This window comes from Xiphophorus couchianus, chromosome 4 (assembly GCF_001444195.1).
Source record: "Xiphophorus couchianus chromosome 4, X_couchianus-1.0, whole genome shotgun sequence".
NCBI classification, from domain to species: Eukaryota; Metazoa; Chordata; class Actinopteri; order Cyprinodontiformes; family Poeciliidae; genus Xiphophorus; species Xiphophorus couchianus.
Window position 1 is genome coordinate 19,756,920 of NC_040231.1, and position 20,392 is coordinate 19,777,311.

At 39.0% G+C, this 20,392-nt stretch overlaps 1 protein-coding gene across 1 annotated transcript; it reads left to right on the plus strand.

Annotated features, from left to right (window-relative positions):
• Nucleotides 1-339: 339 nt before the first annotated feature.
• Nucleotides 340-19,960, plus strand: strc1 (stereocilin 1). The gene is made up of 29 exons (XM_028016000.1): nucleotides 340-970; nucleotides 2,792-3,484; nucleotides 3,565-3,589; nucleotides 3,909-5,247; nucleotides 5,921-6,721; nucleotides 7,419-7,484; nucleotides 7,587-7,697; nucleotides 7,795-7,949; nucleotides 8,692-8,878; nucleotides 10,161-10,276; nucleotides 10,598-10,727; nucleotides 10,818-11,000; nucleotides 11,816-11,851; nucleotides 11,949-12,140; nucleotides 12,316-12,456; nucleotides 12,789-12,847; nucleotides 13,006-13,141; nucleotides 13,228-13,316; nucleotides 13,647-13,782; nucleotides 14,356-14,552; nucleotides 15,613-15,703; nucleotides 15,928-16,099; nucleotides 16,830-17,005; nucleotides 17,119-17,274; nucleotides 17,490-17,632; nucleotides 17,735-17,883; nucleotides 18,876-18,973; nucleotides 19,111-19,249; nucleotides 19,431-19,960. The coding sequence occupies exons 1-29, from the start codon at nucleotides 928-930 to the stop codon at nucleotides 19,511-19,513; spliced, it is 6,042 nt and encodes a 2,013-aa protein (XP_027871801.1). The 5' UTR covers nucleotides 340-927; the 3' UTR covers nucleotides 19,514-19,960.
• Nucleotides 19,961-20,392: the final 432 nt, after the last annotated feature.

Below are 20,392 nucleotides of genomic sequence, written 5' to 3' on the forward strand. Positions count from 1 at the left end.
CTTTCAAAGTACAAACTTGGAGAAATACCCCCAAACACTCGCAAATGTAAATGAAGTGAACGATGGTTCTAGAAAGTGTTGGAAATTGGCCACTAAATACAAACGTATGCCACACATCTCAGGTTCTTAGTTTTTCTTTTTGCTTTGTTTTTGAAAACCATGTTTCTTTGTGTTGCTCCATCACATAAAATACCAATTCAATACTCTTAGGTTTCCACTTGTGATTTGTCTAAAACTGGAAAAGTTCAAGAGATGTACGTACAGTAGCTATGCAAACGTCATTTAAACCTCAGGTGTTTAAATATGACCAAATAGACGTGTTTTGTTAAAAACTAAAGCCGTATAATTTCTTAACTATACATTTTTTCCATCACTTTCTCTGCCAGTTAACATCTTCCCTGTCAGCTTGTAAATGGGAGTCACAGGCCGCAGATCAAAGCATCGGCAGCAGCTGTCTGGTATCTCCTCCAGCAGTCAGTCTGGTGTCTTCTGACTCCTCTGGCTGGAGTCGGATTTCAGACGGAAGATTTAATCAACACGCTCTGTTAATAATGCAGCATCGATTGATGTGCTTGTTGTCAAAATCCCTCCTGCGTTTCACAGCCCTCATTTCTCACCTGCATTTCCCCGTTCCAGGTGTCTTTAATTACGCCCCAGTCGGATCGGGTGCAGAGTTGCAGGTGGAGGAGAGGAGCCTGTTTCTTCTCAGAGCACAGAGGGATCATCTACTAAATGGGCATCAAACATTGAGAGGAGCTTAATGCATGTTGCTGTAAAAACATTTACAGTCTCATCCAGTATGAAACCTCTTCTTCATCCGGTTCTGCCTTATCCAGATGTTTTCTCTGTAGTAACAGGATAACGTAAAAATAATTTTAAAAACTTGCATTCAGTTGGAGTTATTGCCTGCCTTCTTCTGAGGACGAAATGTGGTCTTCACCGGCTGTTCGTATGGTTTGCATCCTATTTGGTAAGTTAAATAAATTATCTGGCTGCCTGAGATAATGATGCTCAGAACATTTTCACTGATCATTTTATGTATCAAAAAAGAAAATTCATGAGAATGAATAGTTTGTCTCCATTCCTGCCTATTTATTTTGACACCAGGAGCAATTTTAGAAATCTTAGCAGTGGCATGAATGAGAAAAATGGCACATGTAAAAAAAAAAAAATCTTAAAACTAGATACTTTGATTTTTGTTGCAGTCATAAACAAATGACAAAGTCTCATGCTTTTTTCAGTAAGTTTTTTTTGTATGAATACATTCTTTTAGAGCTAGTTTTACAGCCACTATAGTGAAGTCTATAGGCAACAACGGCACCTGTGAAAACATTTTCACTGCAATATGAAGTTTTTTTTTTACTCTGTGTGACTATTAAGATCTGATAACCTTTAGAAGTAAAAGCAAATATAAGACTGTTATATTATTCAGTGGTTCTATCCCTTAATTCATAACGTTCTTACCAGAATTATTACTCAAGAGGTCTTGCCATACTTGTTTGTTCCTTGTATTTCGTTTCTTAGTTTATTCTTGCATTTTGTTCTGTGCGTTTCCATTTAATTTTCTTAGCTTAGAGATGACCTTTTCTTTGGTTTATTATCTTCTGTAGTTTTTCTCATGCTATTACTCTGCCTCCTGTTTTTATTGCATTAAAAATTGCAATAATCCCTTATGCCATTAAATTGCTATCCCTCATAATCTTCATTTGTTTCATCTAATCTGACACTCACGCTCTTGATTTTTCACTGTTCAGTGGTGAATTCTCCATTTTCATGCCCTGATTTACATCTAGTTCTCTGTTTCATTCTGTCTCGATACTCCGTTCCTAAGTTTAGTCCATCTGTGTGTAAGAAGAGCTCACCGGTTACAGGCTGAGAGCGAGCATGCACTCTGCCTTTTTTTGTTTATTTTATTTTATTTTATTTTTTTGCAGCATGTGTGGTGCATACTGTAGCTGTTTGTAGTACGGGGAGCATTTTGATGGCAAAACTAACACTGACATGTACTGACAGAAGTAACTGATCTGTTAAAACACTGGAAAAAGGTGGCTCTGCATTTATTCCTGTAGCTGTTGTAGCAGCAAAGGTGTTCATCCTTTGCTGCATACACCCACTCAGATCCAAATGCATTTACATGCCAAATGTGCTTCTGCAAGTAATTTAGGGTACATAGTGTTCAAATTCATGAATTCCCATCACATGGCTCTATCTTCAGCATACTAAAATGTCTCAGTATGCCTCTTACATTTTCACGCTTACATTCTCAGAGACGCATCGTACTCCAGAATTCTTTCAGTGCAAGGATGGATTTGTAGATTTCCATTTTGTGGCAATACTTTGTTCTGGTTGTATATCAACCAGAACCTATTCAATCCCAATAGGAAATTCTCTGTTTACTCTATTCAAAGTTTTTTAGTTTAGTGTTACTTTGGGAATTATTTTTTAAATATATGAAAAAAGCTTTTGAAAATGATGAATAAAGGTCAGTCGACATTATTCAGCGACTCCGGTTCTTGCTTTTTAGTGCTGTCATGACTTGATGAGGCATTTTAATATTTATCACCATACAGAATAAAGACCTTATCATATAAGGATTGAAAGTAAGTCTAGATCCTTGGAGGCACAATATAGAGAAATGGAAGTGGTTTAAAACCTTTGAACAGTATTAAGGTTTAGACACTATTTCACACAATTTTTAGTTCAAATATACCGAAATGTAATTATTGTGTGCATAAATTTTGTATCGTGATGCTTCTGGGGAATTTATTTATCTTCTTATTTATTTAAACAGGGATGATATGCAATGTCAAGCTGGGGTGTTCACAAGCCAGATTAGCTGCAAGACAAACCAACGTGATGCCTGCTGAGAACAGCAAGTTAGAGGAGGACATCCAAAAAGTTATTAAAGAAATCCACTCCCTCTCTGCTAGAAACACACGCAACTTTGCCATCCCTTTCTCAGAGGAGCCCCTCAACCTCAATATGTATTACAGCATCCTGAGTAACCTCTACAGCCTTTTTCAACCGCTGATGAGAGAGGGATTCCTTGATGATCTGCCCAAAATCCTGGTTTGCCTTCTCTCAGAGAGGCAGGACTGTGGGCTAATGGCAGAGCTAACAAAGACAGTGTCTCTGGAGATGGGCCAGCCGCTGCTGATGTTTTTCTCCTCGCTCAAATCTCAGACATGTACTCCACTGACCACTGAAGGAGAGACGAGGAGCTTCTTTGGGACCTACCTGAATATTGGGGACACAGTCACGTCAGCATTCAGTGGCTTCCAGCAGATGTTCGTTAATACGCTGTCAAACCTTACGCTGTCTGAGAACTTGAAGAAAATCCTGAGCAGCCTTCTAGATTCTTTTGCGGCAAATGTGTTGCATTTCATAGTTCAGCTTCTTGAAACACCACTGGACTATGTCAGAATAGCTTTAGAGTTTGGAATCGAGGTCCCATCTCTGGACAAACAAGATACCTGCAAGCAAGGTAAAGTATGTCTTTATACAATTACAACATGAAGGCTTCTGTGTATCAGCGCTAATTATTGTTATCCTTTTATTGTGCAGGAGATCTCAAGCAGCTAATTATGTGGTGAGTCATTAGCTATTCACTAACAAAACACTACCTGAAAAAATAGATTGCTTTTAAAATGAAGTTCATTTTTGGTTGCAAATTGAAATATAAAGCAATCCCACAAAAAACCTGTACGGTTTTGAATTCACGTTTTTGATTCTTAAAAATGTTCAAAATGTTGGTAATGTTACCAAATTCACACTAAAAATTGTAAAAATGTGCAGATCAGGAACAGAAAAGCAGGACATCACTAGTGCACCTCTTAATCAATCTGCAAGTTTCAAATAACTTTCTATTGTTTTGCAGCAAAATGACTAATAATTGGGTGTTTTTTCAGGGGACTAAAGCACAATGTGAGTTGGTCTTTTGGCGTTCCGCTTGTTGATATCCTCCTGGACACCTTCCTGCCCTCAAATTCAGGACCAAAGTGCCAGACTCCTTCCAGCCTCCTGTTCCAACGCAGCACATCACAGCTAAACAATCACACCTACATCAACTACAAGATCTCGTGTGATCATCAGAATCTGGCTGCTCTCAATGACACTCTGTGTGCTGATGTCCTCATGGGTTTCGGAAATGGATCGTCGATGATAACATTTTGCCAGGTCCTCAGCTCCCTGAACAGCAGCCAGTTGGAGCTTCTGTGGAGCAACATGTGTTATACTTTTCAGGCGCTGTTTTCTCCACTCATGACCAAGTCGTCTGACTGTGTTGTTGGAGACGCGCAGCCTTCGGCTGTCTCCAGCCCTCTGAATGAGACTCAGTTGGTCTCTCCATCTGCTCTCCGTCGAGTCGCCAGGGAGTCCTCAAGCCTCCGACAGCTCGCCTGTGACTACAGCAGCTGGGTGAACAGCACTGTAGATGCTGCTCTTGTGACTTTGTGCAGTGAAAATGACCAGATGCAGTTTGAGGGGCAGGTCTGTAACAATGCTTCACTGATAAAGAAATTGCTGTCAGATCAGCAGAACCGTTGGCTGTATGCATTTTGTTCCTACTCCTCTGCCGGCGCCGCGTACCTGGTGAGTCAGTTCTGCATGTATGAGCAGTGGCTCAACCAGCCTGCTCAGCTAGTGGACTCTGCCCTGTTGCAGTTCTGCTTAAGGTTTGATGCTCCAAGACTGACCAGTCTCATCTGTGAGCACACTGGATTCTTGATGCATCTCATCTCCAATCCTGACAACTGGCCGCTGATGCCCAACTGTTCAGGCTCATCTTTACCACCACTGTTCACCTACCCTGAGATAGAGCCAGATTACTGCCAGTATTCGGAGTGGCATGACACGATGCAGATTACCACAGATATTTTGTCAAAGTGCATCCTATTTGATCAGAGCGGATTCGCGAGAGAGGTCTGTCAGAACAAAACGTTTCTGAACAACCTTCTGCAGAATAAAGAGCTTGCGTGGCTTGAGTCCCACTGCAGCACCTCTATGGTTTCTCCATCTCCTGGGCCAATTCCTTCCTTTAACCTGGCAGCATGGTGCGACTACCAAAACTGGGCTGAGAAGCAGGTAGACGATTCAGTCGTTGGCCTCTGCTGGCAGAACGATCAGGTTACCTTTCAGGAGAACGTGTGCTGCAAGGCAGCTGTGTTTGAAAAGCTTCTGGAAAACCCTCTGAACAAATGGCTCACATCCGTCTGCATTGACATGGAGCAAATAACCGTGACACCACAGGTAAGTACCTTATAAGGTAGTATTTAGCCTGGTGAGTTTAGTTTAATGGAAGTAATGTGTACAGAAAAAGTTTTCAAAAACTCTAAAAACACAAAAAGTTGACTGGCATGCTTTATAATAATCCATAAAAATAGTTAGCCAAACAAAAACTAAGCTTTTATATTTAATTTTAATGCAATGTATTGTGACATGGAAACAGTAAATAAAGTAAATAAGAAACCTGTAGATCTTATTTATACTAAAATACAAAATTTGCTTCAATGTTGTAATGTGCAACAGAGTTAAGGGTGTATAAAATTATAAGTTGTGATGAGCAGTTTCCATTTTCTCAGTGATAGATTGCTGTCCAAACTAGCTCAGAAACATCTGGTCTATATCTGATTATAGGAAGGCAGATCTCAAAAACTATTTATGCCATCTAAAAAAAACAACAACTCCAAATCGTTTACGGATATTTACAAAACCATTAGTTTGTATTAGACAGTTATTGATATGAAAGCCTACAGTTACTTACTATTATGATTATGTTGGTCCCCAGCCCATTACCAATAGTTTAATTAATGTGCAGTATAACCTACTTCAGTCCATATTAAGACATTATTCATTTAAAGAAACTCAGGATGCTTGTTTTGTAATAATTTTCAGTCTTTGTTGTATGTTGTCTGTAATTTAGGTGTGCAAGTACTCTGAGTGGACCCATCCCATCATAGTGGACATGACTGATCTTGCTCTGTGTGCTGAGATTGACCCACAGAACTTCACCTCCAAAGTCTGTGCTAATAGCACAGTCCTTCTGAACCTGCTGGCCAATCAGGACAACGCCTGGCTGATACGGTACTGCGGCAATTATTCAGTGATTCCTACTGCAGAAGGACAGACCATCCGACCTGGATTCAGTGCCGCTGAGCAGTGTCTGTACTCTAGCTGGATCTCTTCTCTTCCAAATGCAACGCTCCTGGCTCAGTGCTGGGAGAAAGACCAGGCCAATTTCATCTCATCTATTTGCTCTAACGCTGGCGTCCTCATGTTTCTGTCCCGGGAACCTTTCACAGCCTGGGTGAGCAGAATATGTACGGCCTACACCAACTACACCACCTCCCCCAACAACAACAGCACCACTACAGAACCCAATGATTGTGCATCAGAAACTCTGATCAAGCAGTTCAGCTTGATGTGCCCAGACTACTTATGTCAGCCTTGTGCCAGTCAGAACACGGTTTTGCAGATGATGGTGCACTGCTGGGTGGAGAGCGTGAACTCCAGGATGGAGGGTCTGCTGACTACACCTGTGACTGAAGTGTTGAATCGAGCGGTTGCTGCAACTGTGGTGATCCTGCTGGCTGTGGAGGATTCTATCGGTCCCATTTGGCAAGTCAACACCACCATAGGACAAAGTGCTCTGACATCTGTTGTTGACTACTTACAGAGAGAAATCAACCAGGACAGGAAGAAGGCGTTGCTACAGTGCTTTGGGGTAGGTAGTAGATTCTGAGAACTGAGACTGAGGATAACAATAATGTGTTGAAACCTGTTGAATGGTTGGCAGTACTAAAGATTAGCTACGAAGATGGACATGTTTTCTGTGTAGCTCTGCTTTTAGTTTATTATTGATTTAAACATGCATCAAATCAGTTTTCATTACTACATATGCACATTTGACCTCCAGCTTGTTGCTGGTGTCTGATTACTGTAATTGATATTGATGTGATAAGTCTTTGCTGCCCTGTGTAATCTCTACACGCTTACACCTAAGTTAACAATTACTAGTGCTGTGCAAACACCTGGGGTCATTGCCTCGTTTCGTCATGGTTTGAAATAAAGGAGACAACCTTTTTTATTAATTTTATTTAGGCAACAGGTTTAAAAAAGAACCAGAGAAATGGGCTCTACTTAGGATTTATGACTTCTGAAGGCAGTCAGAGGAAAGAGGCTTGAATCAGTTCCCCTGATATTGGTCACATAAAAGAAGTGCCCTAAAAATAGTGGGGGGAAAAGTAAGAAAACTTAGAATTTTCAGTAGGAGTGGAAGATATTATTGTGGCCCTTCAGATCACAAAAAATGTTTAATGTATGCCTCTCTGAAAGAATAACCTTCAATCCATTTTTACAGTAATATATGCCAACAGTATACCAGACACAAGTGCTGTAAAATGTGTCTGTTTTTGCTGCAGACAGTTCTCAGCAATCTACTGCAGACATCAAGAGATGTGAGAGGCAGTGAACTCCTTTTAATGAAGGTTGGACACATCCCCAACATCAATGTTGCTCCATGACTCAATGACCCCTTACTATTTGAGTTTGACCTCTCTTGGTGTACGTTTTGTTCTCCTTCTGTTTAGGAGTACCTCAGCTTGCCTTTTAGCAGCCTGAAGCCGGTGCTGGCTGCAGCACATATCAGCACCATCAGACTAATCCTTCAGTATTACAACAGTTTCAAGAACACCATAAAGGTGGTTGAACTTTCAATTTTATAACTCCCCAACTTCTCACTATCTTCTCAGTGTATTGTATGCTCACCAACTGCATTGTTGTTGCTCATTTTACCAGTTGTCTAAAGAGTACCAGTCGACCATGGTGTCAGTGATACTTAAGACCCACCAGGCAACAGACAGCAAACTTCTTCTTGACCTGGGTTCTCTGCTGGTCGCAGTCAGTCCAGATGATATCAAGACATTTCCCTCCTTACAGAACAATGACAATTTGTAAGTAATAATTTCAGCTTTCATTTTTGTTGAAAGCATTTTTGTTTCATTTTTGTCCATGAGATTATTTGGATTCAATAAAGCTTTGGTTTAATCCAACAAAAGCAATAGAAACACAGCAACTTCAGAGGGATCATTTTGCTGTTGGTATTCTTAGCAGATTAAAAGAAACTATTGAGAATAAATAATTGCTTCATCATAGGTTGTGAGTGAGAAAATACCTAAAAAAAAATTAAAATCCTTGATTGTTTTCAAGAAGGTTCATTTTGTGTGGACACAGCACTGATTCCTCCAAGAAATCAGAAGCCCTTTATGTCTGAATTACAGAGATTTTTCCCCCCCAGTTATACAGTATTTAATACTGGAATCTCACTTACTTACATACATACATTGTCTCATTGTGCCACAAGGCGCAATGAGACTAGATTTCAATCTTTGGAAAGCCTGTGTTTCTTGTAATCTTCCACCTAAAGAAATCTTTTCTTGGACTTTTGGAATATAACACTTCAAATCAGTATGCCTGCAATACATAAATGAAGCTTAGGTTATAACAGTTTGGTTTTGTTCAGACTGCTAGCTAATGTATTAACAAAAAATAAATTCTAAATGTGCCTCAAACTTTCAAATGGTTCATTATACAACTGAGCCTTGATGTGGAATTTTGTAATGATCATTTTTAAAAAGTCATAGTAAGTATTTCACAAGCTTTTACAACATTTCTGATGCTTTTGTTTCCTCCTAGACGGGAGATCATTAACACGAACTTGGACGGGATGAGCCTGGCCCAGCGGGAGGCCTTTGGCTTGTGGTACAGCAAAATTTTAAATCCCTCCAACATCACTGGAGGTCATCAGTCACTCATCAGGGTCACAGGAAACCTGATCGCCTACTTGCCTTTCCAACTCTTCCAACACCTCTCAGCTGCTCAGGTAACATCCCTCTAAGCTCTGACACCCTGACGGGGAATCTGAGAACCCAAGACACTGTTCGATTAGCCGTGGGACACAACAAAGCTGTGTCTCACCAGCCGTCCAAAAGAAAAGCACAGACTCTTCTAATGTCTGCCATCGCTATTAGAAGTAATCCTCTTATGGAAATTGTTTAGAAAGTAAAAACACACTGAACTGTCCACTCCACCTAATAATTGGTTGTTCTATGTTTGGTGGCAACATTTCCATCAAGTGTTTGCAACATCTGGTGGTGAGTCTTGGAGGAACGTCAGTTCTTTAAGGAATTGTTTTAATTCAGCCACACAGAAGAGCTTCCAATCATCAGCATCCTGTTGAGTTTTATCTGGACTTTGACAGGACCCCTCTAAAAGCTTCAGTTTGTTTTTATAGTTATTTAAATGACTTGCTGATGTTCTTCAAATGACTGACTTGCTGTCCAGTCATCTTAAGCGTAAGATCATTAACTGCTAGGTGGACGAATGTGAGCTATGTCTTCATTTTCATTTTAGTCATCAGTACTTTTGATAACAAACTCTTCTATAGATGCTGTTATTGTCCTGTCACTTTATTAATCATAATTGATTAATGAATCATATTTATCATAACCATAAACTTTGGGGTATATAATATTCCTAATTTGGTTTGAATAGTAATGTCCTCTTGAAATCAGGATAAATTGTAATAACTTCAAACACTCTTGATCTCATAATTTAAAATCAAATTATGTGTATGAATCTATGAGATCTGCATCTCCTAGTTTCTTTTTATTCTTTGTATCCCTTATAAAGATGTTTGAAAAACCTTTTAAAATAAATGTGTATTTTTGTGTAGAAGAATTGCAATAATTTTCTAACACTAACACTGTCAAGATATTTTTATGTCACAGTTCCATTTTCATATTAAATAAAGGTGGAAGTGGGTTACTACCTTATAAATATATATACTTTATGTAAATTTTATACTTTCTTGTCTTTCTCATTTTAAAGAGTAATGGGCCCCTGTGTGACATTACAAGCATGTCCCGTTATAATGTTAACAAATGTTCTGAGAGCTCAAGTGATTTAGTACAAAAAAGTGAATAAATGTGAACAAATTAAATGTTAGATTTTCCTAGGTTTTCTGTATCTATACATTTTTTATTTCTTTGTACAGCAGGAGTGCTAATCATTGTGATGGACACTGTATATTACACCATTGTAAATGTTTCAGCTGTAATAACTGCAATATTTATAATATTTCAATGCTTTATGTTCATCTGCAGCTGTTGGATGGACTGGATGTGCTGCAGAGAAACACCCTCTCGCCGCTAAAGCAGGATTTCATCGCCAACAAACTTATTGGGACCTACAGGAACATGACAGCTCAGGATCTCATCAGGTCAGGAAAACACGTTGGCTTTTTTTAATATTATCTCATCCAGAATATAATGTTATAAAACTTGTGCAACAAGTGGTTATTATCATTTCATCATATAACAACTGAATATTGATAAAAATGAAAGTTATAATGAAAGAGTCATATGAAAAATAAAAAAGCATCATCTATCTTAAAGTAGTGGAAAAAATGACCATGGCTGCACTTCAGAAGATTGCTATTAATTCATAAAAAATATTGACTTTTTCTGACATGTTTATGTTTTTCCTTTCTGCAGGGTACATGATTTCCTGATGTGTGTTAAAACAATGTTTCTAATTTCAGATTGGGAAATGTCTTATGCCTCGCAGAGGCAAAGGATCTCCTTGTTTACAAAAACACTGAGGTCTTCCAGGTCATCCAGGATATTATTATGAACTGCACACTCAGTGGACTCAGTATGCCCAGCCAGCTGGTAGGAGTGCATCATTCCCTTCTTTCCTTATTGTTTTTTAAAATATGTATGGAAAAGGAAAAAAAAAGACAAGTCATATTCTTTGTCCAGGTTTCAGATCTCTTACTGAGCAATCCAGAGTTTAAGATCCCATCCTCACTCAGTCCTGACCGCCTGGAAGAGATCGCTCCACTCCTGCCCTTGCTGGGCGTAACTTTCCTGAATGGTCTGACGACGTCCCAGTTGCTCGCCGCTCTTCCTGCCCTCAGCACTGTACCGTTTACTCCAACACAGGTAGAGCTGAACTGAACCCTTTCAGTGTGTGGCTGTAGATTAAAGAACCTTAAATAAAATGGGCTCCTCTTTGTTCTGGCCAGCCATCATTAGAATCTGAAGTAAGATTCTAATGGCAAAGACCTTACAGCTGTCAGTAGCCTCACCTTACTGACAGCAGTCCAGCTATTTGAGATGTTCTTTTTCCGAGTACAACTGATGCAATCAAAGAAACCGTTGTTTGGTTTCTATTCACGGGGCTGAATAATTTTGACACTAAAGTGGTCAATCAAAGTTGGATGTAGTGTTGATTTAAAAAGAAAGAAAATAAGCTGTTGTAATTTAGGGTTGCACAGAGGTGCAGTTGGTAGCTCTGTCGGCTTGCAAAAAAGTCCTGATTTTAAAGGCTGACCTAGGATCTTTTTGCATGGAGTTTGCATGTTCTCCTTGTGCATGGGTGGGTTCTCTCTGGGTACTCAAGCTTCCTCCCACAGTCACATGACTTTTAGGTCGATTGGTTTCTATAAATCCTCCTTTGGTGTGAGTGTTTATGTGCATGTGTGATGGTGCTGTCTGTCTCTGTATTGGCCTGTGATGGACTGATGACAGACAATCACCAGCACCCCTCGCAACCCTGCAAGGATAAGTGTGCAAGATAATGGAGTAGTTTTTTTATTTAAACTACTCAAGATGTTCTTGTTGCAAACACCTTGACATTTTTTATTGTATCAACAAACTTATTTTGCAGCGGTGGTTGGATAACCTTCTGTGTAACTAAATAAGCTGTAGGGGACTAGGTTTAACAGCAGCTTGTGTTCATTCTCTGTGTTTCAAAGGCCTCCGTAATAGTGGACAAACTTCTAACTAACGCAGTGAGTAACTTTAAAGCTTAAACTCTTAATAGACTGAATGCTGTGTGGAGAAGCTCGGTGTCATGTGTAGCCTCACGCCGCCCTTCCCTCTTCCCAGCAGCTCCCAGACCAGCTGGAGGTGCTCGGTTCCCTCATTGTTGGTGTAAAGACAGAGACCCTCCTGTCCCTCAATTCTGGCAGACTGCTCTCTGCCATGAAGGCCTTCGCTCAACACACTCCCGTTCGCTGCCGGCCATACATGTCGGTCTTCTGTGCACCGGAAACAAACGCCATTGCCACAAAACTATGGGTACTGAAAATGCGAGGGTTATTCACACTAATGTCATGTTCAGTACAAACATGTTCTGTTTGAAAGTTCATATTTGAATAGAAGATCCAAAAGAAAGAAATTGAAAATCAAAGATTTAGATCTTTATTTGTAGAAGTGATTTGCTACATGTTTTTTTTTTTTTTTTTTTTTTTAGGGCTTCCCTGAAGTTGTCAGCTGGTTGGATGACATGGAGCCTCTGCTCAGATGGACGCCTCTGATATGTGTCCTTTCAAGAACGCCGCTTCTTGTGAAAAATCTCTCCAAGACCGCCACGAAACCCTGGAAAACGCAGCAGGTATTGCAGAGCTGCCACTGAATTTGAAAACATATAAAAGAAAAATTTTGCTTCAACTGTAATCAAAGCTCAACACATCCTCACCTGCTGCCTACCACACACACAGGCTGTCTGTGCAGATGTCAGAGATGTTTTCGATTTTTAAAGGATTGGTAGCATTAATGTCAGAAAAGTTTGAGTTCTCTGTGCTTCCTCAGAATCGTGATTATTAAGCAGTTAAACCATGCAAACAACTTGCATTTTGATGCCACACCATCTTCGTGTCACATTTTTGAAAGTTAACAGAAAGATAAGATCATGTTTTAAAACCTTTTTTCCATTTTATCCTACAGGCTCAAGCAATTGTCAAGGCAGTTAATACTTACACAAATCAAACCAAGCAAAGTTTTCTGTAAGTATATTTTTGTTTCTGCCATGTGGCATTCTTTGTTTTTATAAATAGAAACGAATAGCAGGAATGTTTCTGTTTTCATTGACCTAAATGCCACATCTGTGACGTGCTTTGCCTCATCTTTACTGTTCAACTCTCACTTCTGTGTGTGTGTTCAGGAGCCTGGGAACCCTGGTTCAGGGTGTGAGCTGCAAGGACCTACACCAACTTTTTCAGGCTGATCGGTCGCCTCCTTTTGTGAGGAAGATCTTGGCCCTCCTCAGGCAACAGCCCAGTCTTCTTCACACTGCGCTGGTAATTTTAACCAGCGTAACCAACATATTTTTTACATTGCATGTGATATATATGGATCATGTGTGTTGTTTTGTCCTGGTGGACAGAAAAGGTGTGTGATTCAGGAGCTGTACCCACTTCAGTTCTTCGCTGACCTTCTTCAAGATCTTGGAGCTGAAATTGCTTTGTGCATACCGTGAGTCATAAAAACTGCAACTTCTCTCAAACTCCTCATATTCATGTCTGTCAAAAACAATTTCTGCTAAATATTACTTGAAGTGCTCCGTGGTCTTATACTGATTGCTTAAAATAATTTATTCTGCAGCTGCATGTTGCTTTCTTTTTAAAAAGATTCTGGAATGAGTTTACAATACAGGAAACATGTAAAGATGAGATTGCAGAGCAAGATTTTCTATTTCTTTGTTGCCTGAAGAGCAATAAAGTAAACTGTGATGTTTCATATATACACATTTTTAGACTGTGTAAATGAAAAACATTGTGTATGTATTCATGTCGTTGCTTTTAGGATGGACATCATTAGGTTGTTTCCTGCAGATATGATGGACATTCTGAGGAAGATGATTGTTTCCTCCCCTCAGCACTTTCTCATGTTAACTAGAATACAGCAGGAGATTCTCGTGGACAAAATCATTCAGAGGATGGTATGTAGAGGAACTCCCCCACTCCACCTTATATCACATTAGTAATGTTAAAATTCAAATAAACCAGAGTCCAGATTTTGAGAAGTTAAAACTTTCCCATACGATATCATTCTCAACATTTCCTACACAAAGTTTTTTTTTTTTAAATATATTTTTGTGGGCTCCAAATCAAAATATTTCACTATATGATTTCTCAAAGTGGCTTGTTACCCAAATCAAAGAAAAAAAAAACTGGTAGTTGTTTTCATCCATATGATCACACCGGTGTAAGTTTGTAACACTTGTCTCTTGAAATGTTGTCAGAGCTTTATCTAAGTTCTGGACCTGAGAAAAGAGTTACAATTATGGATTTTTAATGTGCAACAAAATAATTATAAATGACTTATATATTTCTTTAATTTTGGGTTGGAAGGACTGCATTATCCAAACTCCTGAATTTGGTCACAATTACCATTAAATCAAATCTACACCTAGTTAAGATCAGAAACCTTATTGTTTTATATATATTACCTCTCAGTCAGAAATGTAAGTGCTCTGCTTTATCACTCAGGCGTTTTTGACTTTTCTCTGTAGAACATGTACACTGGGCCATTCACTGAAGAGGAGTTTCGTTCACTAGACATTATGGCCCCATTTGTGGCGGATGAAGTTTTCGTTCAGGTGGATCGAAGCTTCTTCAGGAAAAACCTGGATTACCTCCAAAGGCTTTGCTACAGCAGTAGCAAGATGGAAATTGTGGCCCGTATTCTTCAAGAACCGGCTGTTTTGGGGTAAAGATATCACAGACTGAAAAGAGACTCAAAAATCATTCAACTTATGAGAAACAAAGAGCAAATGTGAAACAATTGTACATGTTTCACATGTACAATTGTGAAACATTTGTACATGTAAAAGAAAAGAAACCAAACTGTTCATAAAGGAAATTTTGAAAGCTGCAACTAATCTCAGCTCTAAAAATAGTTTAGTAATTTGCCTAAACAACTATTCAGTTAGTCTCTTTGCTAGAAAAATACATTGTGTATTACAAAGGGTTAAATATGATGTTAGCTTCATTGAAATCTTGACGATGTATATACTTTACCCTATATGGAACAGTTATGCTGTATCAAACTGTTAACATTTTAATTAAGTTAGGCTTCTATTTTCATTTCACCTCGTCAATTTGATAGACATTTAACGTCAGTCTGTATGTCACAAACTTCCAGAATAAGTTCTTCCTAACTGAGCAAACTCAGGTTGAATCAGTCTTCTTCAGATGACTCCCATGAATAGTAATCTAAATCCATTTGCAATGTGTTTTGGAGTTAATTAACTAATTGTTATTGTGATTAAAAGAAAAACTACCTGGGAAAGTCTGAAATTGCCCCAGTTTTCTTTTTGTAATATCTACAGCTCAGATTTTTTTTAGAAAACCATAAAGGTGTGGTTCATGTTAGTTTATAAAAAATTATTACAGCATAGGTACGTATATGAGCATCTGTCCATATTTAAGAAAAATGTATACATCAAATTTATTTCTAGATTTGATCAATCTCAGGATTACACAAAACTTAGGCTAAACACTTAAGGTGATATTTGTAAGTTTTCCGTTCTGTGCATTTAATTTTGTCTTAATGGAAACTGGGATGCAAATGTTCCAGTTTCTCCTGGGGAAAAGATTAGTTTGAGTATGAATGAAACATGCAGTGATGTGCCATTGGAGAAAAAAATTTGCCATGTTGAATTGTAACTCTTATACAGATGGGTTGCCATGTAAAATGTTAACATTTAAAAGCCTTTGTAGAATAGTAAGCTGTTGAGCTCATGAGGGATTTGTGTACTTGCTTGCAGGCCATTGAAGAACTGGAACCAGGCAACGCTAAGTGTAGTGGGACGATTTCTCTTCTTCCTGCCTCTTAATGTTTTGCAGAACTTGCCATTGGTGAGTTCACTGCAACAGATTCTGTAACAGATTCTTTCCCGTAACATATCCATTGTGGGTTTTGCTCGACTGGAACATGATCTCAGGGCAGGTCAGGCATACAAAGGCTGAAAAGAAATCCTTCAGGTGTCAGTTCTCTAGCGTGCTTAGGAATCAGGTGATGAAGTTCCTGTTTACCTGTGAGCTACCCACACACGATTGTGTTTTTGCTTTTGTTCCCACAGTCACTGATGACAGTGGGGCGCATAGAGAAGCTGTTCATGAGCCAGCGTCAGTGGGAAGATGGTGACGTGGGGATCCTCTGCTCCGACATGAACGAAACAAAGGATGTTTTTAGCAAACGGCAGTTCATTCTGCAGTTTTTCCTGGGCTTCCTTAAAATGAATTATATGTCATGTGAGCATCACTTTGGTTCATATAAAGTGATTCTGTGGTACACTTTATGTAAAAAATTTTCAAATGTCAGGTTTTTGTGATGTGAAATCATAATAAATGATTTCTTAATGACTTTTTTCACTTTAATACAACGTATATCCTGTACAACTCAACTGCAAGACAAACAATATCTATTAGTGTAGAAATCAGAAAAGTATAAAGTTGCAGTAATTTTGTTGCATAGATATGCACATCCTTAAATTAACTTTGTTAAAACACCCTTTGATTCAATTTCAGCATCCAATCTTTTTGAATTTACATCAAACCCAAATTATAGAGTCTGGTTTTTCCTTAGCATCATTTAGCCAAAGCCATCCTTTGCAGAGAGCTTACAAAAGTTCAAAAGGGTCTCATTATTTAAAAGTAAATATGTAAGGAGCTGCAGGAATTTCTGGTTAGAATTGATTTTATTTTAAATCAATGTATTCTCCGTGTGAATGGATTAAGGAGTAGAGCTTTAAGACAGAAGCTTTTTCTTCCAAAGAAAACTTGACAACTCATCTTTGTCTGAAGATTTATGTAATCTACAGAACCAAAGACAGACAACTGAAATTCAATATTGTGCTAAATGTTTAACTTGTTGGGTTTATTTCTCATTGAGGTTTTTATAAACGATGAGAAACCAGTGGATGAACTTAAACGTTGCAGCCCCAGACCACTATTTTTTGTCTCTGTGTTTCTTGTCCCTAAGCGCCTCCAATTGTTCCTACCTGTGAGATTTTGCACACCACGCTCCCCTCTGCTTGGACCTCCAGCAGCTTCAGCAGCATGTCTTCATTGGCCTTCTCCAACTGTCTGGAGCTGATAGGCCAGGACCCATTTCTTGCATCCTACCAGCGTGTCGAGATTCTCAAAAGAGTAAAAAAGGTTAGACCCACCAGGGGACATACGTCAGTACTTCATAGGCGAGATAGCACCTATGAGTTTTAACATTTGATGGCAATCCTGTCTTCTTCTGGGTCACTCTGCACCATGTGAAGATATATGGACCCACCGCCTCCTTCTCCCAGTCTGTGATTGCTCAGCTGGGTGGGATAGCAGTAGAGCTGTCACCAGAGGAGCTGAGTACTCTTCGACTGACAGAGCGACGGAGTATCAGTGCTTTGGGAGCTCTCAAAACCTGGAACAAAAGACAGGTGGCCTATTTCTGCACTGTAATGTTTTACAAAATGTAACTTTTCGTTGTTTTTATATATTTTGAAGACAACATTTAGAGGTAGTAATCTTAATGGGAGAAAAGTAAGCTTTTTTAAAAAATGTAGCAGCACCATATCATGCTTCTTCACACCAGTTTACATCCTGTTGCCTTGACAAGGATTAACCTAACCTTATGTTTTGCTCATCTTTCTAGCTGACTGCACTGTTTACCGCCGTGTTAAACTCTACCAAACTGATACCAAGTAAGCTTGACTCCAGTATGCTGGTGGCCCTGGGCCACATTGTGTGTGGAGCTCAAATCGCAGAGATCAACACTTTTAACAATGTGGAGTTCAGGTGAGATCAGGTACCACAAAGAAGGAGCTGTCTTTTTCTCAGCTCAGCGTGGCACTTGTATTTACAGTCTTCTTGTGTTGTGTCTCCCCCTGCTGGCTGCAGTAAGGCGGTTCTTTGGCTGGGAAAGCTCAACCTGTCCTGCTCAGAGGAGCAGATGGGGGCTTTGGTTGGGCTGCTCAACCACAATCTTGCTTTTGGATTCATGAGCTCATGGGGCACAGATGTGTTTATTGAGATTGGATCTCTGGCAGGTACTGAATCGTTGACTCAAGTGTTCAACTTTGACTGATACCTTTAATTTTCTGATAACTCAGCTCAAATTATTTGTCACTTATTAATAAAACAAATGACATAAAACAAAGTGGGACATTTTTTCCCAGGGTTATTCCAACAAATTAGGGTAAAACAATGATTACCAATTGGAAAAAAGGTTTAGTGAAAACACAAATTATATGTAACATAAAATATGTGCACTTAAAGCTGTAGTATGTACCTTTAATTTTAAAAATAAATCTGGTATTTTATATATTTGTTTTAATTGTCACTATGTTGTGACAGCGTGGCATGAGACGGAAAATCTGTAAACAAAACAAAAACACTTCTCCATGTCTATACTGCAGAAATGCACCACTCCTGGTCAAAAAAAAAAATAAATAAAAAAGGGCTTGTTTTTAGTAACTTCCAATGCAACTTCGTTTTAATAACACAGTTTCAAACATCCATCCATTTTCTGTTCACCCTTTGTCCCTAATGGGGTCGGGAGGGTTGCTGGTACCCATCTCCAGCTATGTTCCAGGCGAGAGGCGGGGTACACCCTGAACAGGTCGCCAGTCTGTCGCAGGGCAACACAGAGACATACAGGACAAACAACCATGCACACACATTTAGAGAGAGAGACCAATTAACCTGACAGTCATGTTTTTGGACTGTGGGAGTACCCGGAGAGAACCCACGCATGCACAGGCAATCTCCATGCAGAAAGACCCCGGCCGGGAATCGAACCCAGGACCTTCTTGCTGCAAGGCAACAGTGCTACCAACTGCGCCACTGTGCAGCCCAGTTTCAACCAGCATAAAAATGTAAACAGTATGCAATAAAATAACAGTAAAATAACAGAAACACACAAGTAACAGCTCTATATTAAAACAATAATAAACAGTATAAGATCAACTAAAAACAAATGTATAAAAATGACCTATAGCCAACATAGTGACTATGCTTTTGTCTTTGAAACTGTTCACAGGTGGTCTTCCTGACATTGTCATGTCATCTCTGGTGAAAGAGCAAATCGAAGGAATCTCACCCATGGCTATGTCCATGATACCACCTAAGAAGTTTTCTGTAAGTTTAGATGTTTAATGTTTATCAAAAGCTTCTGCAGAGTGAGTTTTGCTGCAGGTCTTCCATAGACTTCTCATTTTGTCTTCTCCTGCCGTCATGTTCAACTGCTTTCTTGTGTATTTGGCCGTTTCTCCAAGGTGGTATTTCATGAGAACCAGATCAACATGTTCACCTATGAGCAGGCTTATGCATTGACTCCAGAGCAGCGCTCAGCTCTGACAGATGTCCAGAGAAGAGCTATTGACATGGTGCTGACTTGCTGGAAAAGAAACATAGGTAAAACACAAAGCCAAAGCCTATGAAATTGTTGTAATCTGATACTGATTCCATAGGAATATGTATGTTTGGGGTTTTTACAGCTGAGATAGCACTCAGCCTTTTGCTGGTGAAAAACACTAACTATATATCACGTTTTGCATTGCTTTACATTTGTATTGGTTTCATTGTGCTCCCCTAGATTTGTCAGCAGGGCTGGCACAGAGCCACAGCCTTCTGTGCATCATACTGGGACTGCTGATGGTGCTGGCCGTCCTGTTCTGACCCGACACATGAACCTGCTCACTCTACTGGATCAGAAGCTTCATCACAACAATAAAAGCACATCTCATTTACAACTCTGGACTTTAAAACATGACAGTTATCGCAATCACAATGTGTTTTCAGCAGCAATCAGTCGGTGTGACATCCAAAGCTTTATAGATTAACTCATGGTAGAAAAACATACGTAGACAGTATTTATTTTTTATAAGCCTAATTGAATCCATGCTGCCCTAATTTATTACTCTCTATGCGCAATGTATTAAAACAACTTCTGCCTCAAACCTACAGATTTATATATATATATATATATATATATATATATATATATATATATGCTTTTCAAATAATATATGTTCTAAAAGGGAGTACAGTGGTAAACCCATTCTAATATTGCCGTGCGTTTTGCATTGTTGTGGACTCTTTACATTGTGAATATTAAAGACTAAATTCATCCTGAACTATGCGTATTTATTTATTTATTCTCTACGTAACTTCACACTTTTGTTTAATTGCCAAGCTACATTCCTGATATTCATTCCTTTATGTATCTGTATAATCCTCCTATATATTTTATTAGATATGTGAACTGTTCTCTTACAACATTCAATGATCATCCAACATGCAACCTTATTCATTTTTTTTATTCAACTGGGTACAAAAGTTTAAATTAAGAGAATGTTACTCTAATCCACATAATATTCACCTAACAATGCATAAATACAAAATAATTACAAAATAAAAACTGAATTTTCCTCCACTTTTCAATTTTCTCTAATGTGTTTTGGGGAAGAAAAAAAACTTAAAATAGCAGTAAAGCTAAACTGGTAATGTGCAGTGGTTGCATAAAACAACATAGTGATCAAATTATTAACATGCAAG

Bases quoted from the DNA above. Each gene is read 5' to 3' on its own strand.
- strc1 (XM_028016000.1), top strand. From the start codon at position 928: ATGTGGTCTTCACCGGCTGTTCGTATGGTTTGCATCCTATTTG. The intron at 18,974-19,110 runs GTAAGTTTAGAT...CGTTTCTCCAAG, and splicing joins TACCACCTAAGAAGTTTTCT to GTGGTATTTCATGAGAACCA. The intron at 19,250-19,430 runs GTAAAACACAAA...GTGCTCCCCTAG, and splicing joins TTGCTGGAAAAGAAACATAG to ATTTGTCAGCAGGGCTGGCA.